Source organism: Muscardinus avellanarius (genome assembly GCF_963383645.1).
Source record: "Muscardinus avellanarius genome assembly, chromosome: 16".
NCBI classification, from domain to species: domain Eukaryota; kingdom Metazoa; phylum Chordata; class Mammalia; order Rodentia; family Gliridae; genus Muscardinus; species Muscardinus avellanarius.
The window spans coordinates 72810587-72836139 of record NC_137802.1 but is presented as its reverse complement, the minus strand read 5'-3'; the positions used below and the strand labels follow the sequence as shown (position 1 = coordinate 72836139).

Genomic DNA, 25553 nt, shown 5'->3' with positions numbered 1-25553 from the left:
GCACATGTACTCAGAGCTGAACTGAGGCAAAAAAACTCTGGCAAACATTAAAGCCAACTCGCCTGCCTGCTATCGCCTTCTCCCACGTGGAGGCACCAGCGATGCACACAGGTATGCGTGGGGAGCGTCGGGGTCCCAGGAATCCCTGGTCCACACAGGCAACTTTCCGGGGTCAGGCCAAGCAGCAGCTCCAATGACATCACTCCTTTACAAACTCACCCCCTGTGGGAGCGCGGTCAATTCCTATCATGCAGGAACCAAATTTTTTTTTCCTTTGCAGTGCTGGGGATGGAACCCAGGGGCACTGTGCCTCCAAGCTACACCCGCAGCCCTCGTTTTTAATTCTTTATTTTGAAACCGGGTCTCACTGAGTTGCAGAGGGCCTCACTAAGTAGCTGAGGCTGGCCACTAACCGCGATCCTCCTGTCTCAGCCTCCCGAATGCTGGGATTACAAGCGTGCCCACCACGCCCAGCGGGGAACAATGTTTTGAGTGAATAATAAATCACTAAGGCCACAAAGCCAGGAGTCAGCCAAGCTAGACTTCTAATAAGTGTGCCTGTTCTCCATCCTCCCACCATATCAAGCACCTTTCTAGCAACACAGAAATCCTTTATCTAGCCGGGCGCGGTGGCGCACACTTGTAATCCCAGCATTCGGGAGGCTGAGACCGGAGGATCCCGGTTCAAGGACAGCATCAGCTACTTAGTGAGGCCCTCCGCAACTCAGTGAGACCCAGTTTCAAAATAAAAAGAATTAATAATTGGGCAGGGGGTGTAGCTTGGAGGTCAAATGCCTCTGGGTTCCATCCACAGACCCGAAGGAAAAAAAAAAAAAAAAGAAATCCTTTATCTTTCAGGAGGTGGCCTCCAGTTCCCCTGAAAGGTCTCCAATAAAAGTGAGGTCTAAAGCTAGGGGAGGTGACGCATGCCTAGAATCCCCGTATGATGCCCCTTTCAATCCCAAGCACCACAAAAAAAGAATAAAAACTAAATTAAAATTAAAAGGGGCTGGGAGTGTAGTTCAGAGGTAGACTGTCCTCTGTTCAACCTCTAGTACCAAAAATAAACCAAGAAAAGCCAAGACGCCCAAGGAGGCATCTGCCATTCTCGAGGTGGCCGTGCCCTCCCGTCCACGCGCACCCCTTGCTTCCCTGGCCCCTGTGCCCCAGTCGACACACGCTAAGGTTCTTTTCTGTCACATGTCAAGAACCTGATTGGTCATGAATGGAGTCTGCACATCTGTGTGGGACTTCCTGGGGACCCTTCCTAGAGATCTCTTCTCTCACAGCAAGTTCTGGGGATGCCACAAGCAGAAGGCCCAGCCCAGGACTTGGGAGACTGAGGCAGGAGGATTGCAGGTTCAGGGTCTTGGCCAGCTTCAGCAACCTCGGAGGCCCTCCACAAGTTAGTGAAATCCCGCTTCTAATGAAAGCTGGGCCGGAGGATAACAGCTCAGAGGGAGAATGCCCCTGGGTTTCATCCCCAATGCCACAAACAAAATTTAAAAAAAAAAAAAAAATGAAGGTCCAGAACAAAACAACACACAATCCTTCTGCCCTGGAGGGACACCATGGAAGGACACCATGGAGGGACACCACCCCAGAGGGACACCATCCTGGAGGGACAGCCACTGGCTTCCCAGTCCCAGTCTTGCCAGGGGGACTGTTAACACTCAATGAAAGGGAACAGAGAAAGGGAGCTCACCTGCACTTACGGAAGGAAGGGAAGAGGGATGGAGCTGTAGAAGGGGGAGAGAAGGAGGGAGGAGAGAGGGAGAGACCTAAATAAAGCAGGACCTCCCACATCCCCCAGAACCATGCTTCCAACATCAGGACAGCCATGATTCTCATCCACTGTAGAACCTCTGCTCCCCAATTCTGCATCATCAGGAGACCTGGTAAGCATGCTTCCACATCCTCAGCCAAGGACTGGGAATGGTAGCACTGGCCTCAAGGAAGGGTAAGTCTCTGGGCCCCACGCTGCACTTCCAGGGACGTCTCTCCAGCCCCTAAGACCTACAACACTGAGCCAGGTTGGTGGCCCACGCCTGTCAGCCCGGTACTTGGAAGCTGACACAGGAGGATCGCAGATTCTAGGACAGCCTCGGCAAATAGACTTTCATCAACCTAGCAAGACTGTTGCAGAATAAAAATAAAATAGGGCTGGGGATGCAGCTTAGAAGTAGAATGCCCCAAGCCAAGCGTGGTGGCGCACGCTTGTAATCCCAGCACTTGGGAGGCTGAGACAGGAGAATAGCACGTTCCAAAAAAAAAGAGTTACAAACAGGATGGCTACAGAATCAGTGTTAATGTCACACAGCTTGTCTCCCACTGTTGTACTCAGATATGGGCAAAGGCATAAACACATAACACAAGCAACTAAAACGACTCATAAGCACAGTAGAAATGGCCAGCCACACTAATACTTGGGCGTGAGGACTGAACCAGGAAATGATCCCGCAGCCGCTCCCCCAGAGCCTCCCCACGGCAGGGCTGCGCTGGGGCGCAGGGAGCAGCACCGCCTGCCCCGCCGGGTTCGCATCCTTCATGCCACTTCTGAGACTGCACTCAGAAAACGACCAGAAAGCTGGACAAAGAATCGCATCACCCCATGCTTCATAATACTGGACAACCAGAAACAGCCTAAATATCCCACAGTAGAAGTGTGACCATAGAAGTTACAGGTGTGTCCCAGGAAGAAACGTGTGTGATTCCAAATGATTCTCCTGGAAAAAGAACTGAGATCCGGACACGGCGTGATGATGAGGAAGCCAGGCTTTCCCGGGCGTCCAGCCCTGCTTTTCTAAATAGCTATGGGAGTTAAGATGAGCGCGTAGGGCGCTGGGAAGAAAGGAAGACAAAGGCATCAAGGTTTAGCAGTGAAGCCGGGCGCGGGGCGCACCCTTGTAACCCAGCACTCGGGAGGCTGAGACAGGAGGATCACAGTTCAGCTACTTAGGCCCTTTGCAACTCAGCGAGAACCTGCTTCAAAATAAAGAATAAAAAATAGGGCTCGGGGTGTACTCAGAGATAGAATGTCTCTGGGTTTCATCCCCTGTACTGCAAAAAATAAAATAAAAATAAAAATAGGGCTGGGGGTATTGCTCAGAGGTTTTATACACCTCACTCGGTTACTGTTCGAGGTAGGCAGATGTCAGAAAGACATAGATGCCTTTTACTGTTCGAGGTAGGCAGATGTCAGTAAAGACATAGATGCTTTGCAGGCCACAGAGACAGCCTAGACCAATGGACACTGAGAACGCACGCCAACTGTGGACACAGCACACTCCAGGAGAAGAACCATTACAAAACTGACCATATGCAGGTCTAACAGCAAAGCTCAATAAATTCCAAAGCCTAAACACACACACACACACACACACACACACACACACACACACACACACGCACGCACAGCCGGACACAAGGAGTTGTATCTCCGTATGCCCAGAACACTAGAGGGCGCCATCCGCATGTGCCAATGATGTCAAGGGCCCCCCTAGATAGCACAAATGTGCCAGCGCCCAGATGAAATCAGACCGTCTCTGATCAGATGCAATTAAGAAAACAAAACTAAACCTTAGAAAAATCCCCTATGTTTAAAATTATACAACACTTTGTGTATGTGTGTGTGTGGTACTAGGGATTGAACCCAGGGGCATTCTACCTTCAAGCTACAACACTCAGGCCGATTTTATTTCTTGTGTGTAGACAGGGTCTCGCTAGGTTGTTGAGAATCTCACGACTTGCTAAGGCTGCCCTTGAACCTGAGATTCTGTCTCAGACAAATCACTTTTAAACAGCACATTAATGAAGTCAAAGTGAAAAATGAAATAATTGAAGTGAACAATAACAAAATATTACATATCAAAATTTGTTGAATGCAGCCATGTATTTAATTCCTAGAACTAAATACATATAGTGGTAACGGAACGTGGCTGAAGACTAATAAGGTGAGTGTCCATCTCAAGAATCAGGCAGGGAGAAGCCACCAGAGTGGCAAACGTCTGCAGTGTCCGCACTTGGGAGGCTGAGAAAGGAGGAGTGTGTGGTCCAAGGCCAGCCTTAGCATCTTGGCAAAATGCTGTTTCAAAATAGAAAATTTTACAAATAGCTGTGGGAAGCCGGGCATGGTAGCGCATGCTTGTAATCCCCGCGCTTGGGAGGCTGAGACAGGAGGATCGCACGGGTTCAAAGCCAGCCTCAGCTACTTAGTGAGGCTTTCAGCAACTTAGTGAGACCCTGTTTCCAAATAAAAATATAAAAAAGGTCTGGGAGTATAGCCCAGAGGTAGAAAGCCTCTGGGTTCCAGCCCCAGTACCACCAAAAAATAATAATAATAATAAATAAATAAATAAAAATAGCTGTGGGGCTGTAGCTCAGGGATAGAATACTCTCGGGTTCATCCCAAGTTGCAAACAAACAAAAAGAAACACAAGAAAAGTACAAAGAATAAATTATTAAGATGAGTTGGGCTGGCGTGGTAGCACATGCTTATAATCCCAGCATTTGGAGGACCAAGACAGGAGGATTGTCCTTTGCTGACAGCTAGGCCTTTTGCAACTTAGTGAGACCTTGTTTCAAAGTTAAAAAAAAGAAAAAACAATAGGGTTGAGGGTGTAGCTTGGAGGTAGAATCCCTGATTTCCATCCCAATACCACACACAAAAAAATAAGATTAGCCAGGCATATAGCACACACTCATAACTCCAGCATTTGGGAGGTTGAAACAGAAGGATCGTGGTTCACAGACAGCCTCCACTACTTAGAGAGGCCCTTTGCAATTCAACAAGACCCTGTTTCAAAATAAAGAAGAAAAAATAGAGCTGGGGGTGTTGCTTGCAGATAGAATACCCTTGGGTTCCATCCCCAGTACCGCACATATTAAAAATATATAACAATATATAACAATACCACGTATATATTAAAAAATGAGACGGGCATGGTGGCTCATGCTCGTAATCCCCGCGCTTGGGAGGCTGAGACAGGAGGATCGCACAGGTTCGAAGCCAGCCTCAGCTACTTAGTGAGGCTCTCAGCAACTTAGCAAGACCCTGTTTCCAAATAAAGTATAAAAGAAATAGGTCTGGAAGTATAGCCCCGAAGTAGAAAACCTCCTGGGTTCCACCCTCCGTTATCACAAAAAAAAAAAGATTTAAAAACATATTAATGAGATACTAATAAACATACTATAGAGCATCAAGATAGCCAAAACCTAGTTATTTGAAAGACCAACAAAATGGGCGCTCAGTCCCCTGAGAGCTGGCAGACAGAGCTGGCAACGTCAGGGACGGAGCAGGAGCACAGCATCAGGAGCCACTTTCTACCCATAAATTTGAGACGTGCCCAAAATGGGCAAAGTCCTCTAAAAATGTAGCTTACCAAAACTGACTTAAAACCATAAAGCCATTGTAAAAGACTAAATTATAACCATATTCTTTCTTTACGCAGAACACCTTAGGATAACATGGCTCACTGGCAAGTCCTCCCGAGCATTCGTGGAACTGATCAGCCCAATCCTGACCAACACGACGCGGTGGCCACGGCGTGTAAGCTCTGTACTGGGGAGACTGAGACTGACTGTAGATATGAGGCCAGCCTCAGCAACAGAGTGAGAGCTTGCTTCAGATGAAAAGGGGAGGGATAGAAGTGTGATGTGGAGACAGAACGCCCTATCTGATCCCCAGTACTAGAAGGGGCATGAATTGGGACTTGCCCCCAGGCTGGGTGGAGGGGAGAGGACCTAAATCAGCCACTGGTCGCAGTGGAGGACTCCTGGCGCCCTCCTGACCTGAGCTCTAGAATGGGACTAAAGGCCAGGAAGAAACGCAGGTGCAGCTGCCCTGTGGCGGCTGGGGGCGAGGAGCTGCGCACAGACCCTCTCCCGAGAGAGATGCTCACTCTCCCGGGGGCGGAGATGTCCTGAATACCGCCTACATGCAACACACAACAATACAGCGGATTCTCAAATGCCAGCGGCATTTATAAGCGTGGGTCTTAAAGGTGCTGTTGAGATATACTATCAAGCACCTAAAAGAATGTCCACAAAAGAGAAGCAAGCCTTCCGCAGGGGAAGCAAGTGACTATTCCAGAGAATCGAGGATGACCGATCAACCAAATATGCCACAGACAGGATGCCATCCATGCTGGTGAGCTGGGAAGCTCGGCCTTGTGAAGATGTCAATTCTCCCCAAAGTAATGCACAGGCTCCGTGCAATCTCAATCAATGCCCAAGAGATTTTGTTTACTTGAACTTGACAAGCTACCTCCTAAATTGATATGAAGTGCACAAGAACAAGAACAGTCAAGACCTTCTCAAACACGAGCTGAGCCAGGCATGGAAGTCCCGGGGTTTGGGAGGTTTCAGACCAGCCTCCGTAATGCGGCAGGACCCCCAGCAACCTCACAAGACCCTGTGTTTCAAAATAAAAGGGCTGGAGGTGTAGTTCAGAGGTAGAACTCCCCTGGGGTCAATCCCTAGTACAAAACAAAAAAAAAAAAAAGAAAAGAGAAAATAAATAAACGTGAGGCCTGTCTTCACAGTGTTCAATAAAGCGCCAGTACCTGAAGCAGACCAGCGGGACAAAGGGAAAGAAACAGACCTGCGCCTGCACAGATGCATCAGAGAGTACGCAGCAGGCAGCAGAAAAGACAGGCTTCCAGAGAATTTACTAAGCCAGCTCCGTAGCCATGTGAGGGGGACAGGCGGCTGGGTCTTACGCTAGCGGTAAGGCAAGCGTAAAGCTCTTAGAGATGACACAGAAAGGAAAGGGTTTGGTTTGGGGTTTTTTGTTTTTTTGGTTTTTGGGGTTTTTTTTTTGTTTTGTTTTGTTTTTTTTTTTTTTTTTTTTGCAGTACTGGGGATGGAACCCAGGGGCATTGTACCTCTGAGCTACACCCCTAGCCCTATTTTTTAATCTTTTTATTTTTTGAAACAGGGCTCACTGAGTTGCAAAGGGCCTCACTAAGTAGCTGAGAGTGTCCATGAACGGCGAGCCTCTGGTCTCCGCCTCCCAAATGCTGGGATTACAAGCGTGCACCACCACGACCAGCAAGAAAGGTATTCTTACTATATATCCAAAATATATAAACGCTCTTCAAATCAGCTTAAAAAAAAAGAACAGAGCTGGGCATGGTGGCACACACTTAAAGAGACCCTGTTTCAAAGTAAAGAATAAGAAATAGGGCTGTGGTATAGCTCAGAGGTACAATGCCCCTAGGTTCCATTCCCCAGTACCACGAAAGAAAGAAAGAAAGAAAGAAAGAAAGAAAGAAAGAAAGAAAGAAAGAAAGAAAGAGAGAGAAAAGAAAATTCAAGCCAGGCATGGTAGTGCATGCCTGTAACCCCAGTACTTGGAAGGCTGAGACAGGAGGATTACAGGTTTGAGGCCAGCCTCAGCAGCTTCTAGAATGTAAGAATGCTCGTTTCCATGTTCAGCAGTAGGGAGAATGACTAAATTGAGACATCCACGCGAGGAGATCTTCCACAGAAGTGGAGAGGAATTACGTACAAGCAGATTCAACACGGGCGGGGGGTGAGTGCTAGACATCTCCAGAGCAGCCAGGAAGCACAGGCCACCACTGTGCAGACTTCAAAACAGGGAAAGCTGGAGTGGGGCTCTAGAGAAGTGTGCGCAGGTAGAAAAGGGAAGAAATAATTACTACCAAAGAAGGAAGGCCGCCTCTGCCTCTCGAAGGAGAGTGGGGCGGCCGGGCAGGACACGCCACGCACTTCCAGTGCGGGAGGTCCGCTTCCCTGGCGGCAGGTCAGCTCGATCGTAAATGGATGTTTTGATCTCCTTGAGTGAAGCAGGTAAGGGAAAGAAGCCGCAGGACAGCTCCTCTCGGGCTCCAACTGCTGTCAGCACCAGAGAGGATTTTGTATAATTAACTAAGCTCTCGAGGTACCAAGTCAAATCCGGAACTGCGTGACAAAGTGCCCGGTTTGGAGATGTAAGGCCACTGGGAGGGATTTGGTTCTGAGAGCCTAAATCCTCCTGCATGTCTAACAAGTATTTCAGTGTCACCTCTGACCCTCCTGGCTTTGCAAAGCCCAAATGAGATGCAAATGCCTGTCCAGAGGGGGAGGCGCCCCACTGGGGACTCCACTGGAGACCGCAGGCGGAGCTCCCGCAGACTCGAGTCTGCACAGTCATTTCATACAAAGACTCTTCAACCTGAATGGAAGACTGAACTTGGAAAGTGAGACTGCACTGGGAAAGAGAAGTTAGGTCCAGTGAAGGACGACTCCAACGCCCGCCAGCTGTTAACTATGAAGGGTTAACTTGGGAGAGGGAGCTACGTGACCTGTAACCCCGTACACGGGAGGCTGAGACAGGAGGATGGCAGATTCAAGGACAGCCTCAGCCGGGGTGTAGCTCAGAGGAGAGTGCCCGGGTTCAATCCCCAGGACCACCAAGGAAAAAAGACGTCAAGAGGCACAAACACCAAAACGTCGGCACATCCCACAGACACAGCACGAGGCCCTGGCCGGGCGCAGGCCAGCACAGGCCAGCAGCGAAGGCTGCTCCGGCTCGGCCCTCGGGCTTGGTATGCAGGAGGCCGAGTAAACAGCTGGGCTTCAAGGGTCAGTCCTCCCAGCTCTGCAACACTCCCACGGCAGCACAGGCTACACACAAATGACGCAGCTGTGTTCCAAAGGCTATTTCCAAAAATAAGTGAGGGGCACATTTGGACTGCGGGCTACCGTGGCCAATCCCTGACCTAGACCCGCTTTTAGAATAAAAAACAAACCTTGAATGAGTAACGCGGAACCACAAGTAGATGAACGTCCTGCCAGAACAAGACCCAGTGGCACCTCTCCAACGGAGACCACAGAGTGCAGATGCCCGCCTCAGCCTCCCAAGTACTGGATCAGAAGTGCGCACCAGCACACCGGGCTGTCTCTGTGTTTTTAGTTAGTGGCGTGTCTTGGGACCCTCTGGGCCCAGCAGATGGACTCTGCATCAGTACTAGAGCACTGAGTCTGCTGTGTGAGACACCCAATGTACATAACCTTCTCCACTGACAGGCAGCAGCCCTGTGCATGCAATAAACACCAAGTGAGAAGTGGCTGGACGCCGCAGCAACCGGTCTTAGAGAAAACTGGGAAATGCCAGTTCTTCATACTTGCTTGGATTTATTATTCCTAGATTTTAAAATAGGCTCGCAATTGTATAGACAATTGCACAGTCATTCCACTTATGAAAATATCCATACTACTTTCAAAACACATCTCTATGTATAAGTAACCAAATAAAGAAAAAATAATATACAGAATCAACCACAATCGACTTAGCATAAAACTCTTCTCAAAGTCCCCATCAAAAATAATCTGATCACTACCTCTCAAATATATAGAGTGCGGTGAAAACTATAAGTGACTTTAATATGGCAATAAAATAAATTAAAACTTAGAAGCCATGGTTTAAAATTAAGACCAGCACTAGAACACATTACCATAAGCCAGGAACGGTGGTACATGTCTGTAATCCCAGTACTTGGGAGGCGGAGACAAGAGGACTGCAGATTTGAGAACAGTAGTCTCGGCAAGTAGTAAGACTCATTAGCCTAGCTAGACTGTTTCAAAATAAAAATAAAATAGGGCTGGGAGTGTATCGGAGGTAGATAACATAGGAGGATGCAAGGTCGCGGCCAACCTCAGGTACTTAATGAGACCCTTCACAACCTAGGGAGACCCTGTTTCAAAATAAAGAATAAAAAATCAGGCTGAGAATATAGCTCAGAGGTAGAATGCCCCTGTGTTCCATCCCCAGTATGAAAGAAAGAAAGAAAGAAAGAAAGAAAGAAAGAAAGAAAGAAAGAAAGAAAGAAAGAAAGAAAGAAAATCAAAGACCAGCCAGCAGCTCTCAGAAGGCCATGCTCACCGGGCGTGGTGGTGCACACTTGGAATCCCAGTACTTGGGAGGCTGACACAGGAGGACTGTAGGTTCACAGGCAAACTCAGGCAAGGCTGAGGTTGAGTTTCAAAATTAAAAATGAGGCCCTGTGTCAAAATAAAATAGGGCTGGCGATACTGCTGAGAGGTAGAATGCCCTGGGTTCAATCCTCAGTTCCACACAGAGGGCCACCCTCAGAAAATTTTTCAGGTAGCTACTGTTGAACCCAAGCAGCCACTTTCAGACCACGCACTACAGGAATAAGTGTCACCTTCGTTAGAGGGGGCACGATAGCGATCTCTCCACCTGTCTCACCTGCAAGACGCCCAGAACTGCTATCACAAGAGCACTGACAAATACGCACGCTGAACGGAATGGCGCTGACCTCGGAAGAGAGCGCGAAAGCTATTATTAGATGCCTGATACTCGTGGTGGCGGCCTGCAAGAATGAGTTCATTTCCGTGGCATGTTCACAAACAGTGACTGATGGAAGTGTGTCATAAAGTCTACCGTTGATGAATTTACCCCTCACTCTGCGTGCTCAGGAGAGCTCCGTCCTAGGCTAGAGAGGGGCAGCCATGTAAAGGGTTGAAAGAAGAGGAAAGAAGCCCAAGGTCTTTGCTGAGCAACTTCTGCCCCCGCCCTTGGTGGGAACCCGGGCGCAGCTCGCTGCTCTCTTCCCAACACTCGCAATAGCTAAGCCACTGCGCGGCAGGGCGAGGCCACTGGCCTTGCCGTACAAGCACGTGGACAAAACACCAAGGGCCAGGTCCGTGCAGCTCAGAACAACACGCCCGCCTCCTGGACCCGCCATCTGCATCAAGCAGCCCAGGTCCTTCACAGGACTCCCCTTGAATCCCGACCACGCGCCATGAGGTAAGGAGTCCTGACCCAGTCTGCAGGTGAAGACACTGAAGCCAAGAGAAACCACGAGGGTGCTGCAGAGCCAGCCAGATGCCCAAACACTCTCACTAAAAACTGCAATCCTCAAAAATCCCATCAAGACTGCCCATCCGTAAGGAGGGACTTCGGGCCAATGGGAAGTCACCACAAAAGCTGCACCCTAAGAAGAAAGCCATGTGGACACTGGGACACCCCAGCTGTGAAGCCCGGGGCTCTCCTCCTTAACGCCCAGGAAAGCATAGGCCGGCAGCCCTCCTGAAGGGCTGTGGACTCGGCGCTAAGAACCCTGCTGCCCCGGGCTTGTGGGAATTAGACCACTCCATGTGGAAGAGCGCTACCTCATAATGGGATGCTGGACAGCTCGGGCACTCTTGCATCTGCTCTACCTGCAGGCCTGGGGCTCCCCACCACCCACCCACCCACAGCCGCGCTCCTCTCCCTGTCACCTTTCCAGTCCTTCAGAGGGAACATTTGTTTCCTGTACCTCCACCACCACTCACTGGAGGAAGGACGCCCGCGCCTCCCCTCCTCTTGCCTCAGGACAACTATCCCAGCACTTCAGTTTCTCTAATTCTCGGCCACCAAAACATGTATCAAAGTCACCAAGGGCCTGGCCCGGGATGCAACAAATAGTTACGAAGGCTCTACTGTGTAACAGCGACTTCCCAATGCCTCCCAGGGCAGCCTCCAGGCTTTCCTCCCAGCACACCGCAAGATCACGAGCGCTTCCAGGGCTGGCAAGCCTGTGGGGGAACCGGCCCTCAGCAGGACTCTGGTTCTCAACACTGATGGACATGATCTTTGAAAAACAACTGGTGGTACAGGCCCAGTATCATCACCTCGCACTTCTCTTCCTATCCATCTGTCCCCAAGACAACTAAATGCACAGGTTCCCAAAGACATCCAAATGACGGCTCACTGCAGAACAATTTTAACAGCCTGGATGCTGGCAACCACCCACGTGTCCATCCACAAGCTGCTGTACAGTGGAGTGCCGTGCTCAGGAGGAAGATGAGCTCAGCCGCAGAGCTCCACTGAGTCTCCCGCAAGGAAGGCGGAGTGAAAGAAGCAGAACCCGAGCACAGCCATCAAGTCCAGGGCCAGGAGAGCAGCTTCCGGGTGGGCGGTGACCGGGGAAGGCCTGGAGACAAGAGCGCCGGCCAGGCTGTCTCCTGGGCTGGGGCTGGTCTTCAGCAAGCTCGCTTTAGGGCAGCTTGTGACGTGCCTGCCTTGTGTAAGGCCCTGCACCCACCACTCCACTAAGCACAGAGCTATCCATCGCAGGCTGGGCAGGCGCCTCGTGCACAAGAGACGCCTTGCAAAGGTCCACAGAAGTCCTTAAAGCACTACCTCAGCTGCAGACGAGCAGCTGCTGCACTGCGCTTCTGCTTGACTGTATATACAGATGTCACTTTTCTCTAATAAGAAGTTCCTCAAGGCCCGCAGCCAAGGTCCTGTGTCCCCTGATACCTCATACCATCCCCAATGCCCAACTCTCTATATAAATGGTACTACAATGTTTATAAGAATCAATTGTATCAGCCAGTGTGCTGGTGCACACCTGTAATCTCAGTACTTGGGAAGCTGAGACAGGAGGAGTTCAGGTTCAAGACCAGCCTCAGCAACTTAGTGAGGCCCTCTGCACTTAGAGGGACTTTATTTCAAAACAAAAAAAAATAAAATAGGGCTGGGATTATAAGTCAGAGGTAGAATGCCCTGGGTTCAATCCCCAATTCAATAAATAAACAGCCAGGCGTGGTGGCACACACTTGTAATCCCAGCATTCGGGAGGCTGAGACTGGAGTATCACGGTTCGCGGACAGCCTCAGCTACTTGGTGAGGCCTCTGCAACTTAATGAAACCCTGTTTCAAAAATAAAGAATAAGCCGGGCGTGGTGGTGCACACTTGTAATCCCCGCGCTTGGGAGGCTGAGACAGGAGGATCGCACGGGTTCGAAGCCAGCCTCAGCTACTTAGTGAGGCTTTCAGCAACTTAGTGAGACCCTGTTTCCAAATAAAATATAAAAGGTCTGGGAGTATAGCCCGGAAGTAGAAAGCCTCTGGGTTCCACCCCTAGTACCACCAAAAAAAAAAAAAAGAATAAAAAATAGGGCTGGGGGTGTAGCTCAGAGGTAGAATGCCCCTGAGTTCCATCCCCAGTACCACAAAAAATAAACAAACAGACAAAATAATACTAGTAGAGAAAAAAGACACATCTGAAAAGAAGTACTAATGGCTGGATAAAGTTGAAATTTACTGTCGGTGACTGTCTCCTCTTGAGCTATTTCCTCTCCTGCCTCTAACGGCATAAAAATTCTCTGCAGAGTCACACCTTCCGGTGTCTGACAAGTTCAAGGCTTAAGACAGGTTAGGAATCAACATACAATACCAGTATAATTTACTAGAATGGCATTTTCTATATATTTAATCTTTCCTTAAAAAAAAGTGCCAACTCCGGCTCTCTAAACAAGTCCTGGTGATGACCAAGTCCCTCCTGGTATCTGGAATGTGAGGAGGAACCTGGAGGGCTGCAGCCGCATACAACCCCTGTGCTAGCTAGCTAAGACCGTAGCCTTAGAATTCTGCAAGGTGATAATGAGAAGGAAGTGTTCGCATCCATTTCAAGACTTGCACGGCGCGACGTTCAAGAGGGCACAGGACACATTTCTGTAAAGCAGGGTTTTTTAAACCTAGGTGAATAATCCCTGCAACTGAGACTCGCAGGAGACACGCAAAGGGCAGCTCAGGCCTCGAGCAGAGGAGGGCAGCGCACCTGGAGCACCGGCCTCGAGCAGAGGAGGGCAGCGTACCTGGAGCGCCAGGTGCCAGCGGCTGGCTCAGAGCTCACCCGCTGGAAGGTGCGCTGCCGCCCACTCCAGCGGGTCCACCTGGGCTAGCAGAGCCCAGGCCCGGGCGCCAGCCCTGCTGCGGCGACCACTTCCGGCCATGGTGTCTCTCACCTGCATTACCATGGCCCCTTTCCACCTAATGTTTCCACCGCCAGCGCCCCTCCCCAAACCCTGCGCTCCAGCCAGAGACACCAACATTTTCAGAACACAAATCCATGTGACATCCTCCAGGTAACATCTCCCAGCTCCACGTGGTGGAGACTCTGACAGTTCCGTTCTGGCTCCCGCTAAAGCCAGCTGGAGTCGCTCGCTGTCTGACACTTTGCCCAACCACCTCGTCTCCAGCCTCACTGCCCCGACAAGTCTCGTCCCAACTCTCAACCTGACAGCAGGCTCCTTTACGGAGCGAAGATTCCTGAAGAACTCCACAGAGCTTTTTTTATGAGTTCTGTTTGCCGACCTTCCATGTTAGAAATTGAAACAGAAAAAAGCAGCTGGGTGTGGTGGCACACGCTTGTAATCCCAGGACTTGGGAGGCTGGTCCGAGGCCAGCCTCAGCAGCTTGGGAGACTGTTCCACGCCCAGCTCAAACAACGTATTCCTATGAAAAACATATCCTCAAAAGCTGCTAATGAGAAGCAGCATGATTTTATATACTTGTACACCTCTACTGCTTACATTTCTGAGAAGCCAGCTAGATTCTAATATTTGTTTCCACATTCAATCTGTTGTGATTATGCTTTTTTGAAGTCTAGGGGGAAAATCTTGTCTCGCAGACATAGTTACAAGGGACAGGAGTATCAAAATATCCAAATAGAGGCAGAAGTATCAAAATATACAAATAAGGCCAGGCGTGGTGGCACACGCTTGTAATCCCAGCACTTGGGAGGCTGAGACAGGAGGATCGCACGGGTTCAAAGCCAGCCTCAGCTACTTAGTGAGGCTCTCAGCAACTTAGTGAGACCCTGTTTCTAAATAAAATATAAAAATAGGTCTGGGAGTATAGCCCAGAGGTAGAAAGCCTCTGAGTTCCATCCCCAATACCACACAAAAAAGACACACACACACACACACACACACACACACACACACACACACACACAGAGTCCAGAGTGGTGTCACACGCTTATAATCCCATTACTTGGAAGGCTGAGACAGGGGGATCACAGGTTTGGGGCCAGACTGGGCATCTTACTGAGGCCCTCCACAACTTACCAATACTCTTTCTAATTAAACAATAAAAAGAGCTAGAGGCGTAGCTCAGAGATAGACTGCCCCTGGGTTCAATTCCCAGCACCAAAACAAATAAAATAAAATATATCTAAATGACTGACAGTATTCTTTGATACTAAATAAACATTCCATGAGTCGTAGTTTCCTAGAGTTTTGTTATAATCTTAGTAGTACAAAGCCGGGCGTGGTGGCGCACACTTGTCATCCCAGCATTCGGGAGGCTGAGACAGGAGGATCGCGGTTCCCGACCAGCCTCAGCTACTTAGTGAGGCCCTTTGCAACTCAGCGAAACCCTGTTTCAAAATAAAGAATAAAAAATAGGGCTGGAGGTGTAGCTCGGAGGTAGAATGCCCCTGGGTTTCATCCCCAGTACTGCAAAAATTAATTAACTAATTAATTAATTTAATAAATAAAAACAACCTTAGTAGTACATAAAATAGAACATCTTATCGATGTGAAAGCATACCAATGAACATGAAAATCCACTGCTAGTCTCAGGTGATGACACACACCTATAACCCCAGCACTTGGGAAGCTGAGACAGGAGGAGGGCAGGTTTGAAGCCAACAACTCGACAAGACCCTCAGCAACTTAACAAGGCCCAGTTTCAAAATAAAATATAAAATAAGGCTGGGAGTAGAGTTCAGAGGTAGAATGCCTTTGGGTTCAATCCCCAGTACCCCTCTTCCAAAAAAATACTATCTGTGTTTTTTTGTTTTGTTTTGTTTTGTTTTGTTTTTTGGTGGTACTGGGATTCCTGGAAACCCTTCTACCTCCGGGCTACTCTCCCAGACCTATTTTTACATTTTCATTTGGAAACAGGGTCTCCTAAGCCAGCGCGCGCGGCTGGCTTCGAACCTGCGCGATCCTCCTGTCTCTGCCTCCCAAGCGCGGGGATGACAAGCGTGCGCCACCACGCCCGGCTTTTGTTTTGTTTTTTGCGGGTCTGGGGATGGAACTCAGGGGCATTCGACCTCCGAGCTACACCCCCAGCCCTATTTTTTATTCTTTATTTTGAAACAGGGTCTCATTAAGTTGCAGAGGGCTTCACTCAGTAGCTGAGGCTGTCCGCGAACCACGATCCTCCTGTCTCAGCCTCCCAAATGCTGGGATTATAAGCGTGCGCCGCCACAGCCGGCGGTTGTCTGTGTTTATTTAGTTGGTTGGTTTTTGGGGGGCGGAGCAGACCCTAGGGATTTAACCCGCATTCTACCCCCAGCTCTTTTTATTTTTTGTTTTGAAACAGGGTCTCACTATCTCACTCGTTGCTGACTCTGGCCTCAAACCTGCAATCGTCCCTTCTCAGCCACCAAGTACTGGGATTGCAGAGCAGGCGCCACCAGACCAGCCACTAGACCTTTGACTGCACTATTTGTCAGTGGATAATTTTGTGTTATCTCGTGTTGGTCATTTGAAAATAGTTCTGAATTATGCAAATATTTTCAATAGTAGAAACATTCATTCTACACTAGTCAAAAAAAAACTGTACTCATTAATATCACCTGTTCTCATGAAAAGAGTCTTTAAGTATCAGGCAGCCAAAGGACTCAAAGGGAAAGATACAAGTTTTCCAAAACTCCAATTTTCACCTGATAGCTCAAATTTCTACTGGCAACAAATATTGCCAGTTGTTTTCCTTAAAGTAGCCCCTCCCTTGGTTCACACTGGAATCTTTGCTGCCGCCCGCCCACCGAGCCTGCTGTCCAGAGCCTGCTGTCCAGAGCGGCTGCCGGCCCTCCCTAGGGAGGAGCAACAGCTGGCCAGGCCTCCAGCCAGTCACGAGGCTCACACGCAGCAGAAAGGTGGTCACGCCGAGTGCTGAAAAGACCTGGCTGGAGGGCTGAGATTTAGTAAAAACCGCTCGTTTTCCTGGCTTTACCAAGGACACTCCCAAGTGCAATGAAGTTTTTAATGGAAGTGCGTGACAAAAAGCAACCTCTAGCGCAGGTGGCCCCCACTGTCCGATTCATGCTGAGGCGCCACCGTCCAGCCCACGGTCACCTCTGCGCCATCAGCGAAAGGCTATCATGAGACAGCCCTGACCTGCGAGCACCCTGGGAGCGTGCTGCGAGCACGCTGGAGGCACGGAGCTCCGCCTGCACCGCCCTCAGCCGGCTTAGTGCTGGTCTGCTGTCTGCCTACAATCACCCTCACCACCCACGCTGTCCTCCCAGTTTAGAAACGGTCTCACCAGGTTGCTGAGAGCCGCGCTGAGTTGCTGAGGCCGGCTGTGAACCCGCGATCCTCGTCTCACCCTTTGAAATCCTGGGATTACGAGCATGTGCCGCCACACCTGGTATGTTTTGTTTTAGACCCGTGGCCTCTCAACGTGAATTTTATGTTTTGCTGCTTTTTAAACTAGGCTTTCTTGATCAAGTTCCGCTTCCCTTCAGTGCTAGTCATGCAACCTTGAGAGCCTCAGCTAGCCACGCAAGGTGGCGCACACCTGGAATCCCAGTTCTTGAAGGCTGAGACAGGAGGACTGCAGGTTGGAGACCAGCCTCAGCAACTTAGTGATGCTCTCAGCAACCTAGTGAGACCACTTCAAAACAAACAAGAAGGCTGGGGTGTGGCTGGAAGGTAGAATGCCTCTGGGTTCGATCCCCAGGCCCTCCAGATGAGACCTGAGGGAGAAGCGAGGAGGAGCCTGAGGACGGAGACCCGGAGAGAGCGAGGAGGAGGCCGGTGTGCAAGGCCGAGGGCAGAGCACATCGGGCATCACCATGCGCAAAGCGGCGGCGGCAGGGAGGCGGGAGCACAGGGGCTGAGTGAGCGGGCACACTTGCTCTCCACCCTGAGCAGCAGGAAGCTCCAGCGCAGCATCAGACCCCCTGACCCTACGTGCACAATCAGTCCTGGGGAAGAGCAGACCAGGGAGACCAGCCAGGCACAACCCGGAAGCTGCCTGGACTGGAACCTCAGCGGGGAAGAGTGTGGCGTGCGGTGAAGGGCTGTAGTAAAGTTGCAGGCTCCTGAGGAAGCTGGACAGGCAACCAGGAGAGAACAAGGGCAGCAGGAGGCCGGCAAGGGGCTGAGCATCGCAGGCAGGGCGCGGAGCCGAAGCCAGGGCCTCGGCGAGGTCCGCGCCTAGAATGGGCCAGGTCCCTGGGCACCGTGCCCACTTGGTACCCAACAGCAAAGGGCTCTGAGGAGGAGCACGCATGACCAGAGGCAAGCCCAAGGTTTGGGGAGAGGAAAGGAAGGAAAGGCGGTCAGCTGTGCGGAATGCAGCTGAGGTCAAAGGTTGAGGACAGAGAAGAGACCCTAGATTGAGCTCCAAATGCTGAGCCCGGGGGAGCAGAGCAGACCTGGAGCAGCTCAGGGCGGTGGAGGGGCCACCAGGACGCTGGCGTGCACCTGCTCACCTGCTGCAAGGCATCCACTGTTCATGGCTTAGTGTGACCCGTCTGCACTGCGCCCTCCACAGCTCATTCAAAGCACATCTACTGTTGGGTGTAGTGCACACTTGTCATCCCAGCATCTGGGAGGCTGAGACAGGAGGATCGCAGTTCAAGGACAGCCTCAGCTACTCAGTGAGGCCGTCCACAACTCAGTGAGACCCTGTTTAGGACAGCCTCAGCTACTCAGTGAGGCCCTCCACAACTCAGTGAGACCCTGTTTCAAAATAAAGAATTAAAAAAAATAGGGCCAGGAGTGTAGCTCAGAGGTAGAATGCCCCAGGGTTCTATCCCCAATACCGAAAAAAAAAAAAAAAAAAAAAAACCCACTTCTACAAAGCAATGCAACCTGACCAGAGCCTGACTTGGGAAACAGGCCTCCTCCCTGCAGTTACAGCTACACACACGTAGACAGGTCTGCCAACGCCCCACACACGAGCAGAGTCTGGGAATGGCCAACACCCCTGAGCAGTGTGCGCATCACTGGCCCTACACCAGGTAGATGAGCTGTCTCTGCGGAGGCTTCTTCGAGAGCAATAGTTCTCCGGCTTCCAATTCCATCCCACGGACCCCAGGCAAAAGATCCATCCAAAACCAATTATCTCCACCTGCCCACTTTCCACTGGGAAAATAAACTCTGTAATAACTATGAAGTATCAGAGTAATATAGAAATATAAATGTGAAGAAATATACATATCTGTTTAGTCACAGGCCGAGGAATGATTCATTTAGAACTGTAACTCACGCATGTCTAGTTATTAGAAAACGCTATTGGTAAGTGTATGCATCATTCACTATACGTAGTAGAATTAACCCAACCACCAATTAACCAGACAATAACAATCTTAAACTAATTGTAACTTAGTCATTAAAATGTGATAAGCAACGTGGCACACACTTGTAACCCCAGCACTTGGAAGGCTGAAACAAGAGGATCCAAATTCATGGACAGCCTCTGCAACTTAGTGAGACCCTATTTCAAAATAAAGAATAAAAACTAGGGCTGGGGAGCCGGGCGTGGTGGCACACTTTTGTAATTCCAGCACTTGGGAGGCTGAGACAGGAGGATCACACAGGTTTGAAGCCAGCCTCAGCTACTTAGTGAGACCCTGTTTCCAAATAAAGTATAAAATAGAGCCGGGCGTGGTGGCGCATGCTTGTAATCCCGGCGCTTGGGAGGCCGAGACAGGAGGATCACACAGGTTCGAAGCCAGCCTCGGCTACTTAGTGAGGCTCTCAGCAACTTAGTGAGGCCCTGTTTCCTAATAAAATAGGTCTGAGAGTATATCTCAGAGGTAGAAAGCCCCTGGGTTCCAACCCCAGTATCACACACACGCACACACACACACACACAAAACCTCACATAGTGGGATTACAGGTCTGCACCACCAGGTACGGTTCATTTAAAAAGAAAAAAAAAAAAAAAGAAAAAAAGAAAAAAGAAAAAAATAGGTCTGGGAGTATATCCCAGAGATAGAAAAGCCCCTAGGTTCCACCCCCAGTTCCAACAACAACAACAACAAATAGGGCTGGGGGTGTAGCTCAGAGGTAGAATGTCCCGAGACGCAATCCCCAGTACTGGGGGAAAAAATGTGTAGGGATGCCCTGAGGGAGGGCATGTCTATAGCAGCAGGACGGCAGTGCTGAAGGGCAGGAAAGCCTCTTGCAGTTGTCGCCCCACCTAACAAAGAGGATGCCCATATGTAATCATACTGCATACATAAAAGCACGTAGAGCTGGGGATGGTGGCACATGCTAGTAACCGCAGTACCGGGAGGCCGACACAGGAGGATCACAGTTCCTGGCCAGCCTCAGCCACTCAGTGAGGTCGTCCACAAAATGAGCTGGAAATGTAGCTCAGAGGTAGAATACCCCTGGGCTCAATCCCCAGCACCACAGTAAATAGATAAATACATATCTACACATGGCGCTTAAGAAGACGCAAGATCCGAGCTTGGACACAGCACAGTGACCTGCCACGGGAAGCGGCAGGCTCGGCTCCCCAGTGAGCACAACCAGGCCCGCAGGTGCTGCTTCACAAAGGTGCCACTGTGACGGGTGAGGCGTGATGGCGAGGCCTTACTCCTAGTACTTAGGAGGCTGGCACAGGAGGATCACAGGCCCACAGCCAGCCTTGGCGATTTAGCAAGGCTCCTATCAACCTAGTGAAACCCTGTTTCCCAACAAGAAATAAAATTGGGCTGGGGAGGTAGCTTGGAGGGAGAAAGTCTCTGGGTTCAATCCCCAATGTCAAAAGAAAAAAGAAAAGAAAAAAGAAAAGCAAAGATGCTACGCCGCCAGGCTTTAGGAGCCCACCAGAGTGGGACAAGCTGGCACGGACCCTGGCTATTTAAGATGGCCAGAGTCCGAGCGCCGCCAAGACAGAGGGGACCCACAGGGAGGGGACCCACTGGCCAGAAACTACTATGCCAACGGGCTCTGTTTGGACTGCAGTGTTGGACAGCTCTGTTTTGTAATATCTGATTTAGTACCAAGACCTTTTTTTTTTTTTTTTTTTTTTTTGGTGGTACTGGGGTGGAACCCAGGGGCTTTCTACCTCCGGGCTGTACTCCCAGACCCATTTTATATTTTATTTGGAAACAGGGTCTCACTAAGTTGCTGAGAGCCTCACTCAGCAGCTGAGGCAAGACTTCATATTTAAAAAGAGAAGAAAAAAAGCCAAGAGCTAAAGCAAGGCTCAGCCACAATGGTCCCACCTTTTAAAAAGTCATCAGCCGGGCGTGGTGGCGCACGCTTGTAATCCCAGTGCTTGTCATCCCAGCATTCAGGAGGCTGAGACAGGAGGATCGCGGTTTGCAGACAGTCTCAGCTACTTAGTGAGGCTATTTGTAACTCAGTGAGACCCTGTTTCAAAATAAAGAATAAAAAATAGGGCTGGGGCTGTAGCTCGAAGATAGAATGCCCCTGGGTTCAATCCCTAGCACCACCAAAAAAAAAAAAAAAAAAAAAAAGCTAGCAGGTGGGTGATTTCTTCGTCATTGAACAACCAGAGCAGTCTAAGTGTCACTAAGATTCACAGAACTTCTGTTTTTCTTAGGAACCTAATAAGAACTTATATGGGGATGTTAATTATTTATAAATTAATACTTTTTTTGCAGTACTGGGGATGGAACCCAGGGGCATTCTACCTCTGAGCGACACCCCAACTCTATTTTTTTGTTTATTCTTTATTTTGGTGGTACTGGGGGTTGCTGGAAACCCTCCTACCTCCGGGCTACCTCTGGGCTACCCCAGACCTATTTTTATATTTTTTTTATTTGGAAACAGGGTCTCTTAAACCAGCGCGGCTGGCTTCGAACCTGCGCAATCCTCCTGTCTCCACCTCCCAAGCGCAGGGATTACAAGCGTGTCCCACCACACCCGGCTTTTATTCTTTATTTTGAAACAGCGTCTCACTGAGTTGCAAAGGACCTCACTAAGTTGCTGAGGCTGTCTTCAAATCACGATCCTCCTGTCTCAGCCTTCCAAGTTCTGGGATTACAACCGTGCACCACCATGCCTGGCTTAATGTGTAATTTTTTTTTTTTTTTTTTTTTTTTTTTTTGGTGGTACTGGGGTTCCGGGAAACCCTTCTACCTCCGGGCTACACTCCCAGGGTCTCTTAAGCCTGCACGGCTGGCTTTGAACCTGCGCAATCCTCCTGTCTCTGCCTCCCAAGCGCAGGGATTACAAGTGTGCACCACCACACCCGGCCTTACTGTGCAATTTAAAGGGTCAAACAGACACATTAGCCAGGCATCGCATGATCCTGTAACCCCGTATTTGGAGGCTCAGACTGGATGATCAAAGATTCAAGAACAGCCTCAGCAATACAGGGAGGCTTTCAGCGACCTAATGATAACCTCTTTCCAAACAAACAAATAAAAAATAAAAAGTGCTGGGGTTATAGCTCAGACATAGAATGCTCCTAATTTCAATCCCAGTAACACACACACACACACACACACACACACACACACACACACACACACACACACACAATAGACCCACTAATCTGTTTTGAAGAGTATATTTGGTACTAGGGTTTGAACCCAGAGGCACTGTACCTACCAGCTATATCCCTAGACCTTTTTTTTTTTTTTCTAAAGTTTGAAACAGGGTCTCACTATATTGCTTAAGCTGGACTGGAATCTATCCTCCAGTCTCACTATGCTAAGTGCTGGGTTGCAGGTTTGCCCACCATGCCTGAATTTTGTTATTTATTTATTTGCAGTACTAGGGACTGAACTAGGGAGAATCATAGGTTCATGGCCAGCCTCAGCAACTTAATGAGATCCTATTTAAAAATATAAAATAGCCGGGCGTGGTGGCACACACTTGTAATCCCAGCATTCAGGAGGATTGCGGTTTGGGGACAGCCTCAGCGACTTAGTGAGGTCCTCCACAACTTAGTGAGACCCTGTTTCAAAATAAAATATAAAAAATAGAGCCAGGCGCGGTGGTGCACGCTTGTAATCCCAGCATTCGGGAGGCTGTGACCGGAGGATCGCAGTTTGCAGACAGCCTCAGCTACTTAGTGAGGCCCTCTGCAACTCAGTGAGACCCAGTTTCAAAATAAAGAATAAAAATAGGGCAGGAAAGCCGGGCGTGGTGGCAAACGCTAGTAATCCCCGCGCTTGGGAGACGGAGACAGGAGGCAGAGACAGAAGGATCGCGCAGATTCGAAGCCAGCCGTCCTGGCTTAAGAGACCCTGTTTCCAAAGAAAAATATAAATATAGGTCTGGGTATAAAAATAGGTCTGGGAGTGTAGCCCAGAGGTAGAAGGGTCTCCAGGAACCCCAGTACCACCAAAAAAAAAATAGAGTAGGGGATGTAGCTCGGAGATCGAATGCCCCTGGGTTCCATCCCCAGACCCGCAAAAAATAAAATAAAATAAAAATAAAGTAGCGAGACATGGTGGCACATGCTTGTAATCCCAGCATTTGGGAAACAGAGATCATGGTTCACAGACAGCCTCAGCTACTTAGGGAGGCCCTTTGCAACTCTGTGAGACCCTGTTTTAAAAAAAAAAAAAAAAGACTAAAAAATAGGGCTGGGGATGTCGCTCGGAGGCACAATGCCCCTGGGTTCCATCCCCAGTACTGTGAAAAATAAAAAATAAAAATATAAAATAAAATAGTTCTGGGGGTATTGCTCAGAGGTAGAATACCCCTGAGTTCAATCCCCAATACCACAAAAGGAAAAATAATAATAATAGTAGTAGTAGTAGTAGTAGTAGTAGTAGTAGTAGTAATAAAGGCAGCCTAGAAGGGAAAATAAGTCATAAAAAGACAAGTGTACTCAGAGGAGACACAGAGCACCCTTTTGATTTGGAGACCAAGGAACAGATGACGGTTGGTGAAGGTCAGATTCAACAAAACTGGCTGTTTTCTTTGCTACCAGCTGCTTGTGAATCACTGCCACACTCCAACACCATGAGAAACCCCGAAAACCCTGGACGCAAGTTCCAATCCACCATACCCCACACGCCTCCCAAATTTCCATTAAAGAAATTGTCTCCAAGTTATAGCAATGAGAAAGCACATAAAGGAGGGAAGTCTGGCTTCAAGACATAATTTAGAAGACTGGAATGGAGTTCACTAACTTAAAAAAAAAAAAAACTTTCGCCTGCCGTGGTGGTGCACGCTTGTAATCCCAGTATTCGGGAGGCTGAGACCGGACAGCCTCAGCTACTTAGTGAGGCCCTCTGCAACTCAGTGAGACCCTGCTTCAAAATAAAGAATAAAAAATAGGGCAGGGGGTGTAGCTCGGGGACAGAATGTTCCCGGGTTCCGTCCCCAGACCCGCAAAAAAAAAAATAAATAAATAAATAAATAAATAACTTTGCATTAAAATGTTACTGGCTGAACATTTTTCAGTAATCTCGTTCCTCCTGCCATACTCTATCAGACTTTTGCACTCCACCCAGCCTGAACATTAAAAAAGAAAAAAAGTAGACTAACCACAAAAGTAGACTAACCACATGGGTACATATATTTCCCAAGTCGTTAACAGCACTAATTATATCAAAGAACGTGTAAAATGCTTGCAATGCTGTATTTTCAAATTTGCTTAATTATTGTCTGAATTAAAACTTAGTGGATAACAAAATAGTCAAAACAGCCTCTCCCATTTTCAAGCAAAAACTATAGAATCTGAAATCGTTGTAGTTTTTGGCAAACTTGCCAACATGTGGCTGGCTGGGAAATACGTGGGCACTTTCCCAAGGGCACTCTTCTAGGTCTGAACTTTGTTGGAAAAACTACCAAGTCCAAATGCTGCCGCGGGAACCCACTTACCCGATCCTTCATCCGCCAGCTCTGAGCTAAGGATTTGGAGCCTTCAATTTTCTCGCAATGCCTCTTTTTCATGAAGGCCAAAGGCAGGTTCCAATCTGTAAGGTCGGCCTCATCTTCCTCCCCGAGTCCCAGCAGAGGCGACTGCAGCATCTCGGACTCCATCAGAGGGGGAGGGGGCGGGGGAGTCCTTGGCAGTAAACGCTCGAGAACCTCCAGCCTTAAAATCTAGCGTGCACCCAAACCGGTGAAATGAGATACCGAGAACGGGGGGCGTCGGGAAAGCAGCGGATGCGGGATGCGCGGAGATCCTTATTCAGCCACAAAGTCTGCGCCCCTTCTAACTCTGCGCGGGAAGCCGGAGCAGCTGGGAAGAGCCGGGGGGCGATCGAGCTATGGCCGGAGCTCCGCGCGCACGCACCCGGAGGTCCACCCCGCGCCGCCGGCCGCTTCGGAGGCCGTCGGTCCCCGGAGGGGCTGCGGGCCGGGCTGTCAATGGCGTGAGCGCCTCGAGGCCTCACGGTGACCCCGCTCCCGGCCTCCACGCCTCGCACGGCCGAGGACAGGCGGCTCCCGGGCCGGCTCGCCGCCCGCGCTGCGGCTCGGCCCAGGGCAGGCTCGGAGCGCGCCGGGCTCGTCCGATCACTCTCAGCCCTGCGGGTCCCGCACTCGCCCGAGCCGCTGCAGCCGGGGCCAGGAGCGGCCCATCCTGCTCGCCGCGGCCGCTGCTCAGCCCCGCGCCGCCCCGGCCCGCGGCCCCGTGGCCGGGCCCTGCCTGGAAGCGAGTCCGGCCAGGCGGGCGACGCCGATCCGCGCGAGCGGCGGGGAGCCTGAGCAGATCGGGTCAGGGGAGTTTTGCCCTCTGGTTTGGAGCCACAGTGAAACTCCTCTCATCAGCACATCAAGGAGGACGCCATATTGCCAAGGCCCAGGATGCACCGCGAACTACGGCGCGGCCAGAGGGCCAGTCCTCT

The 25553-nt window shown here is 49.8% G+C and overlaps 1 protein-coding gene across 2 annotated transcripts in view; it reads right to left on the bottom strand.

Moving 5' to 3' along the window:
* Window positions 1–24744, bottom strand: part of RPTOR (regulatory associated protein of MTOR complex 1) — a gene marked incomplete at both ends in the record, with an annotated part of 318581 nt that extends 293837 nt beyond the window's left edge. For both annotated transcript variants that reach the window (XM_080714263.1, XM_080714264.1), the window contains one exon: window positions 24583–24744. In XM_080714263.1, coding sequence (XP_080570389.1) covers window positions 24583–24744 — 162 coding nt within the window. The remainder of the gene's footprint in view (window positions 1–24582) is intronic.
* Window positions 24745–25553: the final 809 nt, after the last annotated feature.